The sequence below is a fragment of the Rhinatrema bivittatum genome, chromosome 2 (genome assembly GCF_901001135.1).
Source record: "Rhinatrema bivittatum chromosome 2, aRhiBiv1.1, whole genome shotgun sequence".
NCBI lineage: Eukaryota > Metazoa > Chordata > Amphibia > Gymnophiona > Rhinatrematidae > Rhinatrema > Rhinatrema bivittatum.
In genome coordinates, this window is record NC_042616.1 from 7,740,351 (window position 1) to 7,763,851 (window position 23,501).

The 23,501-nt window shown below is 48.0% G+C and overlaps 1 protein-coding gene across 2 annotated transcripts in view; it reads right to left on the reverse strand.

The window, feature by feature from the left end:
• Nucleotides 1-3,438: 3,438 nt before the first annotated feature.
• The window catches only part of LOC115083474 (zinc finger protein 271-like), a 33,026-nt gene continuing 12,963 nt past the window's right edge, over nucleotides 3,439-23,501 (reverse strand). The window contains exons 2-3 of one of the 2 annotated variants that reach the window (XM_029587328.1): nucleotides 10,788-10,911; nucleotides 3,439-9,077 (exon numbers count right to left, since the gene is read on the reverse strand). In XM_029587328.1, the coding sequence (XP_029443188.1) occupies nucleotides 5,824-9,077; nucleotides 10,788-10,911 (3,378 nt within the window). In that variant the 3' untranslated portion in view covers nucleotides 3,439-5,823. Of the gene's footprint in view, nucleotides 9,081-10,787; nucleotides 10,912-23,501 lie in introns of both variants that reach the window. The other variant, XM_029587327.1, reaches the window with a different exon arrangement.

Sequence of the window (23,501 nt, forward strand, 5' to 3'; positions counted from 1 at the left end):
TTGTCGTCTTCGGCCGGCGCCATTTTCCAAAATGGCGCCGAAAAATGGCGGCGGCCATAGACGAAAAAGATTGGACGGCAGGAGGTCCTTCCGGACCCCCGCTGGACTTTTGGCAAGTCTCGTGGGGGTCAGGAGGCCCCCCACAAGCTGGCCAAAAGTTCCTGGAGGTCCAGCGGGGGTCAGGGAGCGATTTCCCGCCGCGAATCGTTTTCGTACGGAAAATGGCGCCGGCAGGAGATCGACTGCAGGAGGTCGTTCAGCGAGGGTTCCGGCGCCTCGCTGAACGACCTCCTGCAGTCGATCTCCTGCCGGCGCCATTTTCCGTACGAAAACGATTCGCGGCAGGAAATCGCTCCCTGACCCCCGCTGGACCTCCAGGAACTTTTGGCCAGCTTGTGGGGGGCCTCCTGACCCCCACGAGACTTGCCAAAAGTCCAGCGGGGGTCCGGAAGGACCTCCTGCCGTCCAATCTTTTTCGTCTATGGCCGCCGCCATTTTTCGGCGCCATTTTGGAAAATGGCGCCGGCCGAAGACGACAAGATGCAGGAGCAGGAGCCCGTTCCGGACCGCTGCCGTTCCGGACCGCCGCTGGACCCGCAGGTTATTTAAGTTATTTGGGGGGGGTTCGGGAGGGTGGGGGATTTAATTTAAAGGGTCGGGGGTGGGTTTTAGGGGGTTTTAGTGTGCCGGCTCACGATTCTAACGATTTATAACGATAAATCGTTAGAATCTGTATTGTATTGTGTTCCATAACGGTTTAAGACGATATTAAAATTATCGGACGATAATTTTAATCGTCCTAAAACGATTCACATCCCTACTTGTTCCTGACTCCGCTTCTGCCTGCCGCCAGCCACTGACCTCTGCTTGTTCCTGACTCCGCTTCTGCCTGCCGCCAGCCACTGACCTCTGCTTGTTCCTGACTCCGCTTCTGCCTGCCGCCAGCTACTGACCTCTGCTTGTTCCTGACTCTGCTTCTGCCTGCCGCCAGCCACTGACCCCTGCTTGTTCCTGACTCCGCTTCTGCCTGCCGCCTGCCATTGACTTCAGCCTGTGCCTGACTCTGCTCCTGACTGCTGCCTGCCTCCGACCCTGCCTGTTCCTGAGACTGCTTCTTCGGGCAGCCCGGCCGGACAGGGGTTTGCCTCCGGTTCTGCTCACCATCTGCTTCAGCCCTGCTGCACGCTACAGACTCCAGCCTTGCTCGCCTCCGTGTCTACTCTTCACCTGCTTCGGCCCCGCTGCACGCTACAGACTTCAGTCTTGCTTCCAGCTGGTTACAGTATCCATTATGTTACAGACTCTGCTCCTGTTAACCCGCTGTTCCACTCCACAGATTACTACAGACCTTGGCCTTTTCTCAGACTGTTTCCATTCTACAGGCTAAGACTCTAGCTGGCCTCCCAGCTCCCTGTTTTCTGGACTCTGTGCTTTTCCCCTTGCCCAGGCCTTTCTCTATAAGACTGTTACTGTGCACCTAAGTCCCAAGCTTCTAGGACCCTACGGGCTCCTCCTGGGGGGTTCCTGGTTCCCGGGTGAAGACCTTTGCCTGTGGCTCCGCCTCCCGAACTATTCTGCCTTCGGGGTAGTTCGGCTCAAGGGTTCACACCAGGACCGCAGCTCTCAGACTGCAACACGTATGTAGGTTAGAGATGTGGAGAACTTGTGTGCTCGGAGCAGAGTGTCAATCACCGCCCCCGAGTATCCACTCTTCTTCAGGCATGTCCTCTCAATGGCCAGACCATAAGAGAGAATAGAGTTGGGTCTTCGTGGAGGATCCGGCATTGTTAGAGTAGATCCCTGTGTGGAGGTAGAGGGAAAGGGCTCCCTGTCATTAGTCTTCGCATGTCTGCGTACCATGGCCTTCTTGGCCAGTCCAGGGCCACTAGAAGTACTGGTCCCCTGTGGTGTTCTATCTTGCGGATGATCCCGCCCAGTAGCGGCCACGGAGGGAAGGCGTATAGCACGATTTCCTGTGACCAGGCCTGGACGAGAGCATCGATCCCTTGGGATTGTGGTTCCCATCTGCGACTGAAGAAGTTGGAAACTTGGGTGTTGGACCGGATTGCCAGGAGGCCCATGGCTGGTGTTCCCCAGCGGTTTACTATCAACTGGAAGACTGTGGCCGACAGCCTCCATTCCCCTGGGTGTAGCCTTTCTCTGCTGAGATAATCCGCAGTGACATTGTCTTTTCCCACGATGTGGGCGGCTGAGATTTCTTGTAGGTTGGATTGCGCCCATGCCATTAGGGGGTCTATTTCCAGGGACACCTGTTGGCTTCTGGTTCCTCCCTGGCGATTGATGTAGGCAACTGTTGTTGTGTTGTCCGACATGACTCTGACCGACTCGTCCCGGAGGCTGTGCTTGAACCGTAGGCAGGCTAGCCTGACTGCTCGTGCTTCCAGTCGGTTGATGTTCCATCCCGACTCTTACTTGTTCCATTGCCCCTGGGCGGTCAGCTCCTGGCAGTGGGCTCACATCTGTGGTGAGCAGGATTCTTCGAGAATACCGTCCCCTAGAAATAGAATCCACCCTCAAAAAAATCAAACCCGCAATGCACCCCTCAGACTCTATCCCTGCGAAGACACTTATCTCCATCCCAAAGATAATAGCAAAACCCATAGCCAACATCATTAACAAATCCATTTCCCTTGGTTTGGTTCCTACACAACTCAAACCGGCCATCATAGAACCCATTCTCAAAAAACCCAATCTGGATCCATCTGAACCTGCCAACTTTCACCCTGTATCTAACCTCCCATTCCTATCTAAAATCATGGAAAAAAACATTAACCAACAGCTGACTGACTACCTTGATGAACATAATATCCTCTTCCCCTCCCAATATGGGTTTCGCAGACATCATAGTACAGAAACCCTCCTCATATCCCTCTCCGACTGCATACTCAAAACACTGGACAAAGGACAATCACTTATACTCGCCCTATTAGACATCTCATCTGCATTTCACACAGTCAATCACAACACTCTAATGCGCCTTAAAGATATTGGCATCTCCGGCATTCCCCCTCCTCTGGTTCCAATCATACCTCAACGAAAGACACTACAGTGTGAAAATTGGACAATGCGAATCAAAACCTATTAGACTAACACAAAGTGTCCCACAAGGCTCTTCACTATCCTCCACTTTATTTAATATTTACCTCCTCCCCCTATATAAACTCCTATCCAAACTCGGTCTCCCACACTTCATTTATGCTGATGATGTACAGATCCTTATTCCAATCACAGACTCATTCACGAATGCCTTACAAATTTGGAACTCAGCCCTCACTGATATTAACAATCTGCTATCAGACAATTTCTTGGCTCTTAACACCACTAAAACAGAGCTCATCATTATATCACCACACAACACCTCAGTTCACCCCCCACCACATTACACACAATCCCCCCCCCCCCCACAACATATCCTCAACATGTCCGCAGCCTGGGTGTAAACATTGATAACCATCGTAATCTAAAAATGTTCATCTCATCCACATTAAAAAATGGCTTCTTCAAACTCCACACACTAAAAAGACTCAAACCAGTCCTGCACCCATACGATTTTCGTACGGTGCTTCAAGCCACTATTCTATCCAAGCTTAACTATTGTAATGCGATCCTCCTAGGCCTCCCTAAAAATTCAATACAATCCCTACAGATGTTGCAAAACGCTGCTGCCCACCTACTCACCAATACCCATCTCCATGATCACATTACACCGGTACTTCAGTCCCTACACTGGCTACCGATATCCGCCACGATAATATACAAATCCGTCATGCTCATACACAAAGCTATTCACAATCATAATATGCAATGGTTCTCTGAACAATTCTTTATCGGCAATCCGGCCAGACCAACCAGAACGCAACATCAGGCAAAACCTAAATTAACCAAACTTGTCTCCACCAGAGAACATGCCATCACCACTGCAGGATCAGCCCTATGAAACAAAATGCCCCTAAGTCTTCGCCAGGTTTCCAGACGTCTGTTCTGGGCATCCTTGAGTGCCGCTGCTCCTCCCTTGACTGGGATGATAGTGAGCTTACCATCCGCACAGACCATGGCATCCACTTTGGGGAATGCCAGGAGATCTTTGGCAGCAGGGTCCAGGGGGTACATGGCTGCCAGGGTCCACCTCCCTTTGAAAGTGGCCTCCGGAGCTTCCCATTCCAGGTCAATCAACTGTTGGATGGTTTGCAGCAAAGGAAAATGGCGGGAGGCCTGACTGAGTCCCTCTAGGAGGGGTTAAGTCTTGAGTTCCCCTGTGGCACTAGGGCCTGGGATAGCAAGTTCTTTCAAGCTGTTCGCCATGAGGTCTGAAAGTTCATCTTTGGTGAAGAACCGCCTCATGGTTCGGTAAGGTTCCGTTCCTGGAGGGATTTCCCCGTCCTCCAAAGAGTCTTGATCCTCGTCAGAGGTGTCCATGTCCCCAGTGGTGGGGCTTTTGGGTGGTAGGGGCACTTCTCTGGGTTTAGAGGAACCCGAGATGTTAGGGTTCTCTGGGGGAGGCTGTGGTTGTGTCATCGGAGGTGCTGGTTGCATGTGGACAAAGGTATGTAGGCCTTTGAAGAATTCTATCCAGGAGAAAGATGCTGGGTCTAAATAGAGAGGTGCTGCATCCCCAGGGGCCCCATTTGAAGGAGGCACCCGCTGGGGGTTGCAAGGTTCGGTGTACTGTCGGTGGATCCGGATCCCAGTACTGGTTTGGGAGGGCGTTGACCTGGTTCACCCAAAGCCTCCTCGCACTGTAGACACAGGGCCGGGGCCTCTTCGTGCTGTGCAGCTCTAAAGTGGCATGCTGGACAGAGGAACTGAGTCTTGAGCTTCTTGTCCAGTGGTGCCATGGTTTGTGCACGTAGGATTGCAGAAACCTCTGGTTTGTGCATTCAAGTATAAGAAGAGGTTTAGTTATGCGCGCCGGGTACGCTGAAGTTGTGCGTGTAGGTTGGATGGATGATCAATAAGATGCGCGTGCCGCTGTGCGTACAGGGTTTACTTATGCGCCCGGAACAGTTGAGCGTGTGGCTGTGCCCCCGGCGCCCTAGTGCGCATGCTGCTGTGCGCCCGGCTCGAATCGGCAGACAAGGCAACAATCAATCAAAAATGGCGACGGCGATCACGCGAGCAATATGGCGACCAACTCGGGGGGGGGTCTCCACATGGGAGGACCCTCGTATCGGACTAGGGTCTAGCCCGGGAAGGGCTGATCAACCCGGTAGCACTGACGCCGGCTGGCGATCTGTGCAGTTCTTCAAGCTTTGGAGACTGGAGACTTTTAGAAGGTTTTCTACCTTACCTTGTCTCGGCATTTCCCGGTCTCATTCCAGGCGGTCTCCGGCTGCAGGGGGAGAGGGAAAAGTACCCTCACCGCCCGCTCAAAGTTGCACCCACTGCCGGGGCTAAGTCCACACCGGAAACCGGCTGCCTACCTCTGAGAGATCTCGGAAATCACCTCAGGAATTCTCAACTGAGGAGGGGACCCGTAAGTATCACTGCAGGAGAGTGGGGCTCATCTGTAGAGGTAAGATTTCTTCTTTGTTCTTTGATTTCTTTGGTTACAATACTCTAAAGCTGTGCAAGCATGTATAGAGTCCAAAACTGCTATGGAGACTGAAAATACTTAAGAACAGAGTCTTCAGGCAGAGGTAATTGTACTAGGGCTAACATTAGATTGAAATCTGATCCGTCTCCAACTGCTATCAGGAGCACACTATACCCATTGGTCCTGAGTCCATCTGCTACACACTAGGAAATGTCTGATACCATAAGAAAGATATCTTAGGACTCAAAATTTTTACCACTTTCATTATGTTAATGGTTTATCTGGTGTAGTTTTAAGTTTCCTTTCTGACTGAAACTTTTACCACACTCACTACATGTAAATGGCTTCTCTCCAGTGTGGATTCTCTGGTGGGATTTGATGTCTCCTTTCTGACTGAAACCTTTACCACACTCACTACATGTAAATGGCTTCTCTCCAGTGTGGATTCTCTGGTGGGATTTGAAGTGTCCTTTCTGACTGAAACTTTTACCACACTCACTACATGTAAATGGCTTCTCTCCAGTGTGGATTCTCTGGTGGGATTCGAAGTGTCCTTTCCTTCTGAAACCTTTACCACACTCACTACATGTAAATGGCTTCTCTCCAGTGTGGATTCTCTGGTGAGATTTGAGATTTTCTTTCCGACTGAAACTTTTACCACACTCACTACATGTAAATGGCTTCTCTCCTGTGTGAATTCTCTGGTGGGATTTGAGATGTTCTTTCTGACTGAAATGTTTACCACACTCACTACATGTAAATGGCTTCTCTCCTGTGTGGTTTCTCTGATGGATTTTCAGTTCTTTCTTTGTCTTAAAGCTGTTACCACACTCACTACATGTAAATGGCTTCTCTCCAGTGTGGATTCTCTGGTGGGATTTGATGTGTCCTTTCTGACTGAAACCTTTACCACACTCACTACATGTAAATGGCTTCTCTCCAGTGTGGATTCTCTGGTGGGATTTGAAGTGTCCTTTCTGACTGAAACCTTTACCACACTCACTACATGTAAATGGCTTCTCTCCAGTGTGGATTCTCTGGTGGGATTCGAAGTGTCCTTTCTGACTGAAACCTTTACCACACTCACTACATGTAAATGGCTTCTCTCCTGTGTGAATTCTCTGGTGGGATTTGAGATTTTCTTTCTGACTGAAATGTTTACCACACTCACTACATGTAAATGGCTTCTCTCCTGTGTGGTTTCTCTGATGGATTTTCAGTTCTTCCTTTGTCTTAAAGCTGTTACCACACTCACTACATGTAAATGGCTTCTCTCCTGTGTGGATTCTCTGATGGATTTTCAGTTCTTCCTTTGTCTTAAAGCTGTTACCACACTCACTACAGGTAAATGGCTTCTCTACTGTGTGAATTCTCTGGTGGGATTTGAGATTTTCTTTCTGACTGAAACGTTTACCACACTCACTACATGTAAATGGCTTCTCTCCAGTGTGGATTCTCTGGTGGGATTTGAAGTGTCCTTTCTGACTGAAACTTTTACCACACTCACTACATGTAAATGGCTTCTCTCCAGTGTGGATTCTCTGGTGGGATTTGAAGTGTCCTTTCTGACTGAAACCTTTACCACACTCACTACATGTAAATGGCTTCTCTCCAGTGTGGATTCTCTGGTGGGATTTGAGAAGAACTTTCCAACTGAAACTTTTACCACACTCACTACATGTAAATGGCTTCGCTCCAGTGTGGATTCTCTGGTGGGATTTGAAGTGTCCTTTCTGACTGAAACCTTTACCACACTCACTACATGTAAATGGCTTCTCTCCAGTGTGGATTCTCTGGTGAGATTTGAAACTTTCTTTCCGACTGAAACTTTTACCACACTCACTACATGTAAATGGCTTCTCTCCTGTGTGAATTCTCTGGTGGATTTTCAGTTCTTCCTTTGTCTTAAAGCTGTTACCACACTCACTACAGGTAAATGGCTTCTCTCCTGTGTGAATTCTCTGGTGGGATTTGAGATGTTCTTTCTGACTGAAATGTTTACCACACTCACTACATGTAAATGGCTTCTCTCCTGTGTGGATTCTCTGATGGATTTTCAGTTTTTCCTTTGTCTTAAAGCTGTTACCACACTCACTACATGTAAATGGCTTCTCTCCTGTGTGGATGCTCTGGTGGAGTTTGAAGCTGCTTTTGTCACCGAAAGATTTCCCACAATCACTATATGTAAATGGCTTCTCTCCTGTGTGGATTCTCTGATGGATTTTCAGTTCTCCCTTTGTCTTAAAGCTGTTACCACACTCACTACAGGTAAACGGCTTCTCTCCTGTGTGGATTCTCTGGTGGGTTTTGAGATGTTTTTTCTGACTGAAACGTTTACCACACTCACTACATGTAAATGGCTTCTCTCCTGTGTGGATTCTCTGATGGATTTTCAGTTCTCCCTTTGTCTTAAAGCTGTTACCACACTCACTACAGGTAAATGGCTTCTCTCCAGTGTGGATTCTCTGATGACATTGTAAGCTTCCTTTCTGACTGAAACTTTTACCACACTCACTACAAGTAAATGGCTTCTCTCCTTTGGGGATTTTCTTCTGTTGTGGGACATCTACCTTCCTACTGAAGCTTTTTTCAGACTGAATACAAGAAAATGGTCTCTCACCAGTAAGTTTTTTTCTTTCTCCTGAAAAGGCTTTCCTCTCACATAAGCTTTTGGTGCACTCATTATGTGAAATTGCTCTCTCTCCTGGTTGGAATTTTAGTTGTGTGAAGTCTTCTTTCTGATTTAAGTTTCTGTCATCACCAGTACACATTAATAATTTTTCTTCTCTCTGTGGTTTTGGGTGTGCTTTTAGATCTTGCTTGTGACTGTTTGCTCTACTTTCAGAACATGAAAAGTTTCTCTCTTCTGTCTCCATTTTCTGGTGATTTAATAAAGAGAACTCAGAGCTGTAAGATTCCCCATCTTGAGAGTGTTTCTGTCCTGTGTGATTTCTTTGGTGTATAACTAAGGATTCCCTGCTAGAAAAGCTTTTCTTACATTCAATACAAGTGAAAGTGCTCCCTTCAGTGTGGATTTTCTGGTGTAATTTCAGGCTTGACTTATGTTTAAAATATTTTCCACACTGAGAGCATGGAAAAGGTATTGATCCTGTGTGGGTTTTCTGATGCAATACTAAATGACATTTCCTTTCAAAGGTTTTCCCACATGTATCACAGTGAAAGGATTTCTTCCCTTTCTCCTCTATTTGGTGGAGGTCAGAAGTCATTTGATCACTGGTAGTACATTGGAAGAGTCTCTCTGCACTCAGGTCTACCTGATGCACAGGGCTGTCTATGAGCTCCCTGTCACTTCTCACACACTTGGTGACTCCATCCGAAGCATCTCCTGCACAGTCTTGCTGCATCTTCTTCAATGCCTGCTGACTTTGGCAAGCGTCTCCCCCCTCAGCCGCCTGGGAAAGATTTTCACAGTCATTTCCTGATTGTCTTGGTGTAAGTGCCAGTAATGAAGGGTGCTCTTCTCGATTCTCCTCCCTCTTCTCTTCCTGCATGACCTCATTGTCTGCTGGATATAAAAAGAAGGAATTAATCATGTATGAGGGACAATGGAATGGAAATCTATCAATGACCTGGGATCAGACTTTCTGAAAGATCACACAAAGACTGCATAGGATGAGAGGATGAGAGGTCTAGAATGGGTAGATGTGAATCGGTTATTTACTCTTTCAGTTATTTACTCTTTCAGATAGTAGAAAGACTAGGGGGCACTCCATGAAGTTAGCATGGGGCACATTTAAAACTAATCGGAGAAAGTTCTTTTTTACTCAACGCACAATTAAACTCTGGAATTTGTTGCCAGAGAATGTGGTTAGTGCAGTTAGTATAGCTGTGTTTAAAAAAGGATTGGATAAGTTCTTGGAGGAGAAGTCCATTACCTGCTATTAAGTTCACTTAGAGAATAGCCACTGCCATTAGCAATGGTTACATGGAATAGACTTAGTTTTTGGGTACTTGCCAGGTTCTTATGGCCTGGATTGGCCACTGTTGGAAACAGGATGCTGGGCTTGATGGACCCTTGGTCTGACCCAGTATGGCATTTTCTTATGTTCTTATGTCTGATATTAGAGAATTCTGTGATGTAGCAGCTTTATGAGATACCTGTGAAAACTCCTGTGTGCTGTCTTTATAGTGCTCTTGTGATTCACTGTACCATACTGTAGAGCATTTATTTTATATGTACAAACCTTTACCCCACTTCCTCCAATGCAATTGTTCAGGCTGGGTTACAAAGATACTTGTACATTTAATCACAAATAAAACAGATAAAATATCACACAGAATGAATAAATTAAAAAAATCTTTACACAATCACGTTTTCAAATATTCAAATCACCCTCCATCCTGAACTCTGCTGGAATAGCAGGATCAATTAAAGGCTCTCTTAATTGTTAGTAGCAATCAGTACTCACGAGCAGAGGGAACAGAAGCATCCCTGTCCCTTCAGCCATCAATGATATCAGTAGCTCATAATGTCCTAACTTAGAAGACATCAAACCATTTATTTCTGAATATCACCATCAATTTTAACTAAGAGCAACTCTGCACAGGGAGCCAGTGAAGATCTTTTAACACAGGAGTTGTGATCTACCTTCCCCTGCCATTAATGATGTGACATTTTTATCTGAGCAGCAATAAACCTGCTGTAATGCAGGAACGCTGGAGATCACAAAGGTCCCTCCTTTAGGATGCCTGTGGGTCTGGTTCCTCTGGGCTTATCCACTATTTTTTTTTAATGTTTATTATTATCCACATATAGTGGACCTGCAATACTAAGTGGGTTACAATAATAAATTAAAATAATAATAAATGGAGAAATTACTTACCTGATAATTTCATTTTCCATAGTGTAGACTGATGGACTCAGGACCAATGGATATAGTGTGCTCCTGATAGCAGTTGGAGACTGAGTCAGATTTCAATGACGTCAGCACCAGTACATATACCCGTGCAGGAAGTTCTGCTCCTCAGTATTCTCCTCGAAAAGCAATTGTGGATATATGTGTGTCTGGATAATTTGATTAACTTGGTTAACTTTGTTTAACCAGCTCGTCAGGGAGAGGAGAGGGACAGAGGACCATGAAAAGGCCTCATGCACCTATTGGTAAATCCAGGCTGGCTTGCACATCTCTGGTGTGGAGCTGACCCAGGGAAAAATGACTTTTAGTAAAACATCCCCTGTATTTACTAAAAATAGAGATAATGCAATCCTTACCCACAGAGCTCAGGATCTCATAATTCTCCTTCACATCCCTGTAAAGCTCCTTCTGTCCTTCATCTAAACACCCCCCTTCCTCCTGGGAGAAAGAGACAGCGAGGTCCTCAGACATCACCGGCACCTAAAACACAAACCAGAAACGCTCAGGGACACATGGAGGGGCTCAGCTGGCTTTAATCCCTTAACATTTTATCATGGAAGAGGGGACACCAGGACCCCTCATCCCCAGGAACTGCCAGACTTGTTCCTCTGGAGTCAGACTCCTCTCTGGTCCTCAAGGTTTGCAAGCTTAACTATGAAAAGATTCCCTGATCCCAGAGACACAGAATATCAAACGCCTCTGCCTGGATAAATCAGTGAATAATAAAACCCAAGATCTAACAGAGCATTGGAGAAATTACTTACCTGAATTTCGTTTTCCTGAGTGTAGACAGCTGGACTCAGGACCAGTGGTTTATGTGCTCTTCTGCTAGCAGATGGGAGACAGAGTCAGATTTCAAAGCTGACGTCACCCTACATATACCCCTGCAGTAACCTCAGCTCTTCAGTACTCTCTTCTGAAAGCCATTGTGGATATATCTTTGCTTAAATAACTTGATTAAAACTTGAACTGGTTCAACTGATTTCCAAACTGGAGACCGCCAGTGCACTAAACCAATTAACGCCAACACCAGACAAACTGTGGGTGTCTTGAACTAGGGATAGGCCGTGGCTTACCCGAGGACCCTCTTCTCCTACGTCAAAGAACTCACCAACCCTATACAGAATGACACAACGCCAAACTCCAACAACATCTCCAGTGACAAACTAGCACAATTTTTCAAGGACAAAGTCGACAACATCATTGCCAAGATTCCCCCATCCCACAACGACTCAACAAACATCCCTCCACCCATCCACACATGGACTCAATTCACACCAGTTGCATCTACTGAAATTGAACCCATCATCAAAAAAACCAACCCAGCTTCCCACCCCGTAGACTCCATCCCCATCAAAACCCTAAAACTCATCAAAGAGATTATTGTCAAACCTATAACACAAATCATCAACCTATCACTTGAGCAAGGAATCTTCCCAGACAAACTCAAAAATGCCATCATCAAACCAATTATCAAAAAACCGCAACTCGACAAATCAGATCCTGCAAACTACAGACCAGTCTCCAACCTCCCATTCCTAGCAAAAATCATCGAGAAAACTGTCAACAACCAGCTTACAGACCACCTAGACGCCCACAATTTTCTCCACCCAACACAGCATGGCTTCAGAAAATTCTACAGCACAGAGACTCTTCTCCTCGCTCTCACCGACACCATCCTAAGAGGTCGTGACAGTGGCAAAACATTCCTCCTGATACTCCTTGATATTTCAGCCGCCTTTGACACCATCAACCACAGAACACTCCTCACCAGGCTCAAAGAAATCGGTCTTCAAGACACTACACTCAATTGGTTCAAATCCTACCTCACTAACAGATCCTTCATTGTCAAGACAAACTCATCTGAATCCTCCCAAGTGCCCCTCACTCATGGCGTCCCTCAAGGTTCTTCACTATCCTCAACCCTCTTCAACATCTACCTCCTCCCACTATGCAAATACCTCTCAGATGCCAACCTCACCTACTTTGTCTATGCAGACGACATACAAATTCTACTCCCCATAACCAAGTCCATTGAACTCACCATGGAAAGATGGAACAAACTCAGTTCAAAACTATCACAACTGCTATCCCAACTATCTCTCTGCCTCAACCAAGCCAAAACAGAAATCATTCACATCCATGACGACCGTCCCTCTTCTCCTCTCACGAGCACCCCCTCAAACAACCCAGGGAGCTCAAACAACCCTGGAATACCAAACTTATCAAGAACCTCACTCACACCGTCCACAAAAAACCTAGGAGTAACAATCGACAGCCAACTCAACTTTAAACGACACATCTCCAATACAATCAAAGATGGATTTTTCAAGCTTCAAACACTTAAAAAACTCAAACCCCTCCTCCAACCGCACGACTTCCGAACAGTACTTCAATCAATTATTTTCTCAAAACTCGACTACTGCAACTCCCTCCTCATTGGACTACCAGAAATCCACATCAAACCCCTCCAAGTCCTACAAAACGCCGCCGCCAGAATTATCACTAACCACAGAAAATCCACCCACATCACACCCACTCTCAAAGACCTCCACTGGCTCCCCATCACACAAAGAATTCAGTATAAAACTCTCACCCTTATACACAAAAAAATAAACAACAACAAAATGGACTGGCTAAACAACACTATCCAACCATACACCACACAAAGGAATCTCAGATCCTCCAACACAGGTCTCCTCTCCATCCCAAATCTCAAAAATGCTCACCTCAATACAACACGCAAACGAGCCATTACAATAGCTGGCCCTACCCTATGGAACTCCCTCCCCACACATCTCAGAAACGAACCCTCACCACAAGTCTTTAAAAAACAGCTAAAAACATGGCTGTTCTTGAAAGCCTTCCCTCCGGATTCCCAACCTCCTCAAATGCATGTCCTGGAAAACCTTCCCACGTAACCCTAACATGCACTAACGCATAACACCCCCCTCACAACCACCCCCTCTTTTCCCCCCCTATCCCCCCCCCCCGCACCACCCCAACACACCCCTACCCCTTTCCCACTCCCTCCCCCCCACACCATAGCCTCCGACACCAGATCTATTCGTAACCAAGTCATACTGTATTTTTGTATATAGGATATATGCTACAAATTATACCCACATTCTCTTGTATTCATAAGTTACAATGTTTTTACTTTAATAGTTTAATTAATTGTTATCTTGTTAAATGTAAAATAGGGCAGTTCTCGCCCTATTCAACTTGTTACCTGGAAACCGATGTGATATCTCGATCGAATGTCGGTATACAAAATAAATAAATAAAATAAATAAATAAATTTGCTTAGTCTCGAGGCATACTATCAGAGGTTCTTTTCTGGGGCAGCTGTGGGTGGGATGCTGAGTCCATCTGTCTACACTAAGGAAAATGAAATTATCAGGTAAGTAATTTCTCCATTTCCTACCGTTTAGCCAGGTGGACTCAGGACCAATGGGATGTATAAAAGCTACTCCCGGACTGGGCAGAAGGCTGCCCGTGGCCCACTTAGTGCTGCCCTTGTGAAGGCTGTGTCCTCCCAGGCCTGGACATCCAGGCAGTAGAACCTGGAGAAGGTGTGTATGGAGGACCATGTCGCCGCCCGACAGATCTCAGCAGGCGACAGCAGCTTGGTTTCCGCCCAAGAGACTGCCTGGGCCCTTGTAGAATGGGCCTTAACCTGTAGAGGTAAGGGCTTTCCTGCCTCTATGCAGGCCGCCTTGATTACTTCTTTGATCCAGCGGGCTATGGTCGCCCGCGAGGCCGCTTCCCCTTGTTTCTTCCCGCTGTGAAGAACAAACAGGTGGTCCATTTTGCGCATAGGTTCCGATCTTTCCAGGTATTGGACTAGGTGTCCGCTGAAGTTTAGATGGCGAAGAAGATATGAGTCTTCCTAGTACTTATGTTCATCTGGAGATAGTAGTGAGATGGTTTGGTTCATGTGAAACTGGGAAACCACTTTCGTTAAGAAGGAAGGGACAGTATATAGTTGTATGGTTCCAGGTGTGAACCTAAGGAACAGTTCCTGATAGGAATAGTGCCTGTAGTTTGGAGATGCGACGAGCTGAACATATTGCCACCAAGAATGTTGTCTTCTATGTTAAGAGGCGTGTTGGTCTGAAGGAAGCCCCAGCTAGGAAGTTTAATACTAGATTGAGATTCCATAGAGGCACCGGACACTTTAGGGGTAGTCGGAGTTGTTTAACCCCCTGACGGAAGCGGGACACATCTGGATGGTTAGATAAGTCTGATACCGTTCACTTCGGCTCTGAAGCAAGTCAGCGCGGCAACTTGGACCTTGAGGGAGTTGAGTGATAACTCCTTCTTCATACCGTCCTGTAGAAACTCCAAAATCATGGGGAATTTGGCTGTCCGTGGAAGGATCCCATGGTCCTCACACCAGGGTTCGAACACTCTCCAGATCCGTATGTAAGACAGGGATGTGGAGCAGGGTGTCAATCACGGCCTTTGAGTAAACGCACTTCTTCAGGTGAATCCTATCAAGGGCCAGACCGTAAGAGAGAACTGAGACGAATCTTCGTGGAGGATCGAGCCCTGCCAGAGCAGGTCCCTGTGTGGAGGTAGATACAGAGGGTTCCCCGCAAGGAGTCTTCGCATGTCTGCGTACCATGGTCGTCTTGGCCAGTGCGAGGCCACTAGCAGAACTAGTCCCCCGTGATGCTCTATCTTGCGGATGACCCTGTCCAGTAGTGGCCATGGAGGGAAGTCGTACAGTAGGTCTTCCTCTGGCCAGGTTTGGGCGAGGGGGGGGGGGGGTCGATCCCTTGCGATTGTGGCTCTCATCTGCAGCTGAAGGACCTGGGGACTTGGGCACTTAGATGGGTGGCTAGTAGATCCATGGCTGGGAGGCCCCAGCAATTTACTTTCAGTTAGAAGGCTGTGGCCGACAGCATCTATTCCCCTGCTGAGGAAGTCTGCTGAGACGATGTCTTTTCCTGCAATGTGGGAGACCGAGATCCCTTGTAGGTTTATCTCCGCCCATGCCATAAGGGGGTCTATTTCCAGAGACACCTGCTGACTCTTGGTTCTTCCCTGGCGGTTGATGTAAGCCACTGTTTCACGTTCTCTGACATTACCCTGATTGACTCGCCGCGGAGTCTGTGGCTGAATCGCAGGCAGGCTAGTCTGACTGCTTGAGCTTCCAGGTGGTTTATGTTCCATTTCGCCTCTTTCTTGTCCCATTGTCCCTGGGCTGTCATTTCCTGACAGTGAGCTCCCCACTCTCGCAGGCTGGCATCCATGGTGAGCAAGACAGTTCGGTGGGGATAGGCTTACTCCTCTGCTTACGTGGTCTTCCTGTAGCCACCATTGGAGTTGGGTTCGAACCTCCGCTGGTAGTTGGAGGTGAATTGAGTAGTCTTGGGACAGTGGGTTCCATCATGACAGTAGGAAGTGCTGGAGCGGTCGCATATGGGCCCTTGCCCATGGAACAACCTCCAGGGTTGATACCATGAGGCCGAGGACTTTAAGGTATTCCCGTACCTTGGAGCGTACATTGGTCATCAATCGTCGCAATTGTTCCATCAGTTTCCTTCTCATCTGAGGGGGGAGGAAGACTTTGTTCTGTTTGGTGTCGAACCGGGCCCCCAGATACTCTAGTGACTGAGAGGGCTGTAGACTGCTCTTCCTCGTGTTCACAACCCACCCAAGCTCCTGCAGTAGGCTCTTGACTCTGCTGGTCAACTGCCGGCTCTCCTCCGAAGACTTTGCCCTGATTAGCCAATCGTCCAGGTAAGTATGTACCAGGATCCCTTCCTTCCTCAGTGTTGCTGCCACGACCACCATAATTTTGGTGAAGGCCCTGGGAACGGTTGCTAGGCCAAAGTGAAGTGCCCAGAACTGGTAATGGTGACCCAGTATCGCAAAGCGCAGGAAGCGCTGGTGATCCTGATGGACTGGGATGTGAAGATAGGCTTCGGAAAGGTCCAGGGAGGTTAGAAACTCTCCCGGTTGTACTGCCATTATAACGGAGGGCAGAGTTTCCATGCGGAAGGAAGTGTTGCACCCGCAGAGAATGGTTGACGTTTTTGAGATCCAAGATGGGCTGGAATGACCCTTCCTTCTTGGGAATGATAAAATAGATGGAGTAGCGCCCAGTATTTTGCTGGGGTGTGGGCACCGGAGTTATTGCCTTCAGGCTGAATAGTCTTGTTAGTGTGGTTTCTACTGCCAGTCTCTTGGAGTGGGAGTGGCAGGGTGACATCATAAATTTGTCTCGAGGGATGTTGTGGAATTCCAGAGAGTACCCTTCTCGAATGATATTTAGGACCCATTTGTTCGCCGTTATCTCGACTCATCTTTGGTAGAAGAGGGCAAGTCAGCCCCCTATATCTTCTTCCTGTGGATGGTTCGGCCTCTTCTCATTGTGGGGCACGGCTGGAGCCTGCCCCTTGTCCTGCTTCCCTCTTGGTCTGTCTGCTCCGAAAGGACTGGGAGCTTCCGGAGGGGCGAGGTGCCAGCAACTGTGGGTTCTTGTAGGGTCTAAAGTGCTGCGATCCCTTGCCTTTGGTTTTTCTAGAGGGAGGGACGCCGAGATATTTTATTTCTATCTTCCGGTAGTCGAGGCACTGGAGATTCGCCCCATTTGTTGGCTAATTTCTCCAATTCACTTCCAAACAAGAGATCCTTTAAAAGGCATTCTCATGAGATTCGCTTTAGATGTCGCATCCACAGACCAATTCCGTAGCCATAGTTGTCTTCTGGCTGCCACTACAGAGGCAATGCCTCTGGCTGAGGTGCATACTAGATCTGAGCTTGTGTCAGTGAGAAAGGACGCTGCAGGTTCCATAGTCTCCCTGGTATGAGATCCGGATGTATCTGTCTCTCGAAAGGAGCAAACAGGAACGTGCCACCAGTGCGCAGCAGAAGCAATCTGCAGTGTCATTGCTGTTGCATCAAAGGCCTGCTTAAGGATGGATTCCAATCGTCTGCTCCTCCCTCAACGGGAATAGTTGTTCGCTTTGAGATGGCACAGACCATAGTGTCCACTTTCGGGAAATGCAGGTATTACTTGACTGCAGGTTCCAGAGGGTATAGGGCTTCCAATGCCTGCCTCCCTTTGAAGCTGGCCTCCGGAGCATTCCATTCCAGGTCAATCAGCTCCTGGATGGCTTCCATCATTGGAATGTAGCATGAGGCCTTATGAAGGGACACCAAGATGGGGTTCTTCTTTGGTTCCGCCAAACGGTCCATGCCTGGAATACCTAGCGTCTTTAGAATCTGGAAAACAAGGGCTGGTAATTCATCCTTGTGGAAGAAGCGAAGCATGGTTCGGTATGGTTCCATCCCTGGGGGAATTTCTCCTTCTTCCAGGGAGTCACTCTCATCTGAGGTGTCTGGATCCCTGTTAGGGAGGTTCTTGGTTAGGCGAGGCATGTCTCGAGGCATCAGAGCCAGACCGGGAGGATCTAGAGCTCTCGGTAGGGGTTGAGCCTGGTGCGCAGCTGGGGCTGGTTGCGTCTGAACGAAGGTTTGCAGCCCTTTGAAAAATTCCACCCATGAGAAGGTCCGTGGGTCCATTTTGATCCCGGGGGGGGGGGGGGGGGGGGGGGGGGAGTAGGGACCCCAGAGGTGCCCTCCTATGGGGAGGCCATGTCGGAGATATAGGTCTGGGGAGCAATCGTTAGTAGGTCCGGACCCCTCTCCTGACAGCAGGGGTCCAGGCTTTGGCTTCTTCGCAATGCTGACACAGGCAGCATTGCGAAGAATGTGGCTCTTATGTGGCAGGCTGTGCAAAGGGAGTGCCCCTTGGCCTTCTTGGGCAGCAGTGCCATTGTTTTCACGGGTTTGTGCTCGTGGCTGCCCTCAAAAACGTGTCTGTGCGCTCAGTTGTGCGCAATCCAAGCTGTGGAGACCGGAGACCTGAATTTAAAGATTTTTACCTTACCTGGTCTCGGCGCTTATTGGCTGCGTGCTGGATGGTCTGGGGGGGGGGGGGGGAGGGAGAGGGAAATACCTTCACTGCCGTGCTCGTTTCTGCACCCACTGCCTTTCAGCCACTGTAGGTGTTAAGTCCACGCCGGGAACCGGCTACCGGACCAAGGCTCACCTCTGAGGGATATTGGAAATCACCTCAGGAATTTTCAACTGGGGGAGGGACCCTTAGGTTTCACCGCAAGAGAGCGGGGATCGATCTTCTTAAGGTAAATTTTCTTTCTTCTTTGCTGTAATTGTTAACACTATTCTAGTGTGTGGTATAGTGTCCTCATCTGCTAGGAGACGGTGAGATACTGAGGAAGTGAGTCAGTACCCAGGATGACGTCAGCTTGAAATCTGACTCCGTCTCCCATCTGCTAGCAGAAGAGCACAATACCCATTAGAAACATAGAAACAGAGAAATGACGGCAGAAGAAGATGAAGTTAGCATGTGGCACATTTAAAACTAATCGGAGAAAGTTCTTTTTCACTCAACGCACAATTAAACTCTGGAATTTGTTGCCAGAGGATGTAGTTAGAGCAGTTAGTATAGCTGTGTTTAAAAAGGGATTGGATAAGTTCTTGGAAGAGAAGTCCATTACCTGCTATTAAGTTCACTTAGAGAATAGCCACTGCCATTAGCAATGGTTACATGGAATAGACTTAGTGTTTGGGTACTTGCCAGGTTCTTATGGCCTGGATTGGCCACTGATGGAAACAGGATGCTGGGCTCGATGGACCCTTGGTCTGATCCAGTATGGCATGTTCTTATGTTCTTATGGCCCATCCAGTCTGCCCAGCAAGCTTTCGCACTCTTTTTTTTTTATCATGCTTATGTTACTCTTGGCCCTTAGTAACCTTTCGGTTCTGTTTCGCTTCCACCCCCACCATTAATGTAGAGAGCAGTGTTGAAACTGCATCTAAGTGAATATCTAGCTTACAGCCCGATCCAGTAAAGTCCGTGGGAGAGCGGATGAACGCCCGCTCTCCCGGCGCGCGCACCGGCCCCTCGCCGGTGCGAGCGATCCAGTATTTAAATGAGGCGACGCGGTGCAAACGAGGGAAAGGAGGCGCTAGGGACACTAGCGCGTCCCTAGCGCCTCCTTTTGGCCTGCAGCGGCGGCTGTCAGCGGGTTTGACAGCCGAAGCTCAATTTTGCCGGTGTCGGTTCTCGAGCCCGCTGACAGCCACGGGCTCGGAAACCGGACGCCGGCAAAATTGAGCGTCCGGTTTTCGGCCCGACAGCCGCGGGCCGAATTCAAAATTTTTATTTTTATTTTTTTACTTTTTTTTACTTTTGGGGACCTCCGACTTAATATCGCTATGATATTAAGTCGGAGGGTGCACAGAAAAGCAGTTTTTACTGCTTTTCTGTGCACTTTCCTGGGGCCGGAAGAAATTAGCGCCGACCTTTGGGCGGCGCTAATTTCTTAGAGTAAAATGTGCGGCTTGGCTGCACATTTTACTTACTGGATCGCTCGGGAATACCTAATAGGGCCATCAACATGCATTTGCATGTTGAGGGCGCTATTAGGTGCCGCGGGTGGGCCGCGTGTTTTCCTCCCCTTACTGAATAAGGGGTAAGGGAAAACACGCGTCCAGAGCAGGGTGACAGTGCGCTCCGACGGAGCACACTTTACTGGATCGACCTGTTAATTAGTTAGGGATAGTAACCGCCGCAATAAGCAACCTACACCCATGCTTGTTTACCCAGTCTACGTAATTCAGTCCTTGTTGGTTGTTGTGTGTATATAGATCCACTTTTCTTCATTCCCCCCTGCCGTTGAAGCAGAGAGCAATGCTGGATATGCATGAAGTATCATCTCCCCCCCTTGCCATTGACGCAGAGAGCTAACATGCATTGAAAATGAAGTATCAGACTTTCTCCCTTGCCGTTGAAGCAGAGAGCTATACTGGATATGCATTGAAAGTGAAGTATCAGGCTTATTTGGTTTGGGGTAGTAACCGCCGTAACAAGCAAGCTACTCCCTGCTTTTTTGTGAATGGAAATCTTTTTTTTTCCCCACATTACCTCTTGCCGTTGAAGCTTAGAGCAATGTTGGTGTCGCATTAACTGTGTGTATGTTTATTGAATAAGGGTAATATCTCCAGGTAGTAGCCGTCATTCCCGCAAGCCACCCCCATGCCTCTTCTCTTCATTCACATCCTCAAGACTTTATGGATCCACAGTGTTTATCCCATGCCCCTTTGAAGTCCTTCACAGTTCTGGTCTTAACCACTTCCTTCGGAAGGGCATTCCAGGCATCCACCACCCTCTCCGTGAAGAAATACTTCCTGACATTGGTTCTGAGTCTTCCTCCCTGGAGCTTCAAATCGTGACCCCTGGTTCTGCTCATTTTTTCCGACTGAAAAGGTTTGTCGTTATCTTTGGGTCATTAAAACCTTTCAAGTATCTGAAAGTCTGTATCATATCACCCCTGCTCCTTCTCTCCTCCAGGGTGTACATATTTAGATTCTTCAATCTCTCCTCATAAGTCATTTGATGAAGACCATCCACCATTTTGTCCATTGGTCCTGAGTCCATCTGGCTAAGTCCATTTGGCTACACCAGAGCTTTCCAAAGTGTGTGTCGCGACACTTTACTGTGTCGCCTGCAGTGTGCCGGTGTGTCGCGCAAGCCCGGTGCACGTGACACACCGGCAAGTGGGAGCCAATGCGGCCGCCGGTGGACCTTATCCCACTGGCGGCTTAGTACTGAAGAATCGCTGTGCTCCGTGCCGGCAGGAAGATCGGCAAGGCCGTGGTGGAGCTCACGTCACCACGGCCAGAAGAAAAAGGTGACGTCTAAACATGCAGGTGCTCCTTCTCCTTCCTGCCCATGCGGCCCCGGAAGAAAAATATTGAAGGAGCCGCACGGGCAGGAAGGGGGAGGAGCGTCGGCCACGTGCAGAAGAGGAGCAGCGTTGTTGCTGCCAGCTAAGAAGAGGAGGAGGAGGCCCGGTAGCAGGGTCCCCACCGCGGATTGGCCGGAGAAGAGCAGGGCCGCCGCTGCCGCGAATCGGCCCGAGAAGAGCAGGGCCACCGCTGCCGCGGATCGGCCCAAGAAGAGCAGGGTGGCCGCTGCAGAGCCCACCCGTGAAGAGGAGGCCCAGAGGTAAGAGAGAAGCTGAGGGCCCGTAGAGTGCGTGTTTGCGATGAGTTGAGAGATTGTTTGCGTGTATGAGATGAGTTGAGAGATTGTGTGTGGGAATGAGGACCTGAATGTTTGCAGAGACAGCATGTGAGAGCCTGTGTGTGTGTGAGAGACAGCATGTGACAGTGAGAGCCTGTGCTTGAGCAAGACAGCATGTGGGAGTGAGAGAGAGCCTGTGTGTGTGAGTCTGACAGCATGTGCAAGAGAGAGACTGTGTATGAATGATTGTACGAGAGAGAGCATGTGACAGTGAGAGACAGTATGAATGATTGTATGAGAGAGAGCATGTGACAGTGAGAGCCTGTGAGTGTGTGAGAGAGAGAAAGCATGTGAGAATGAGAACCTGACTGTATGTTTGAGGGAAGAAGATAGATGGAGAGAAAAGAAATAGAAAAAAAGACAATATGAAATGAATTGGCAAAAAAATAATAAAGGGGAGGAGGGGGGGGTAGAACAAAAAAGCCTGGGACCAACCGATTAGAAAACTAAGATCAGACAGCAAAGGTAAAAAAAAAAAAAATTACTTTTTACTGATTGGCACATGTAATCTTTGGGAATGTGCAAGAGTAGCACTTTCTCCATGTGGATCTCACAATGTACGAGATCAGCTTGGAGGAAGTGGAAACCCACGGGGCCTGCACAGAGGAGGCAGCAGAATGGGCTTCAGTGCCAATAGCAGCAATCAGCGCCACCCCAGTAGCCATGTGGCAGCAGTGACAGTGGCAGCAGAGGAATGAGAGAGGCTCCGAGGTTGCTGGCAAAAGAAAGAGAGGGGGTCTGCTTTTAGTGTGTGCATGTGTATGAATGGGAGTCTGCCTGGGGGTGTATGTGTGTGAATGCATGGGTGCCTGCCTGAGGGTGTGTCTGTGTATGAGAATGTATGGGTGTCTTCCTGGGGTTTGTATGTGTGAGAAGAGGTGCCTGCCTGTGTGTGGTGTATGGGTGTGTGTGTGTGAGAATGAATTGGTGCCTGCCTGGGGGTCTGTGTGTGTGTGAGAATGAATTGGTGCCTGCCTGGGGTCTGTGTGAGAATGAATGTGTGCATCCCTGGGGGATGGTGAGGGAGTGGTATGAAAATGAATGGGAGCCTGCCTGGGGTCAGTTTCAGTGTGTGAGAATGACTGGTAGCTTGCCTGGGTGTGTGTGTTTGTATGAGAATGATTGGGAACTTGCCTGGGTATGTGTGTGTGTATGTGAGGGAGCCAGAGAGAGTGAGAGCATGAGTGTGTATGAGAAAATCCAGGGGAGTAAGAGTTTGTGTGGGGGGTGTGTGTGGAGGGGAAGAGAGTGTCTTAGAGCCTGAGAGTGTGTCAGTGTTTGTGAGAGCGAGGTTATGGTGGATATAAGAGCATGAATGTGTATGTATGTGACAGTGTATGTGTGAGAGAGAATGGACATGTGAGTATGTGTGTGAGAGAGAGAGGATAACCTCCTAATCCTTGACAATATCAGGGTGACTGGAAATCAAGAGCTCCAAAGTATGGACAGCAGGGGCTTTTTAAAATCCTTATTAGTTTTAATTATTGGGTGTTATTTGATAAATGTGCTGTTTTGAAATATTTTATTGGTGTTTGGGAAATTGTAAAAAATGTATATGATTTTAATTAATAGAAATTCTATTTATCAATAGTTTTAAAATATTATTTTATTAGTATGGTTTTACTATTATAACTGATGCTTTATGTTTCTTGATTTTATGTTTTATGAGGAATGGTGGTTCTGTTTTTCCATTGTTAATACAGAGAGTCTGGCTTCTTGGGATTTCCATTTCAGTTTTTGTCTAATTTGTGCTCCTTTATTTTGTAGTCTGTATTTGGTGAGGGTCTGTCTCTGCTCTGTGTGTGTGACCATGATGAGAGATTCTGCTAGCATAGGGATCTATAGCAATCTGGTTTGTTTTGTTTCCTCAGTAGGTGGTATATTGGTATTCTAGGACCCAGTTAATATTTACCCTTGCTTTTTCACAGGTAGGGTTATTGTT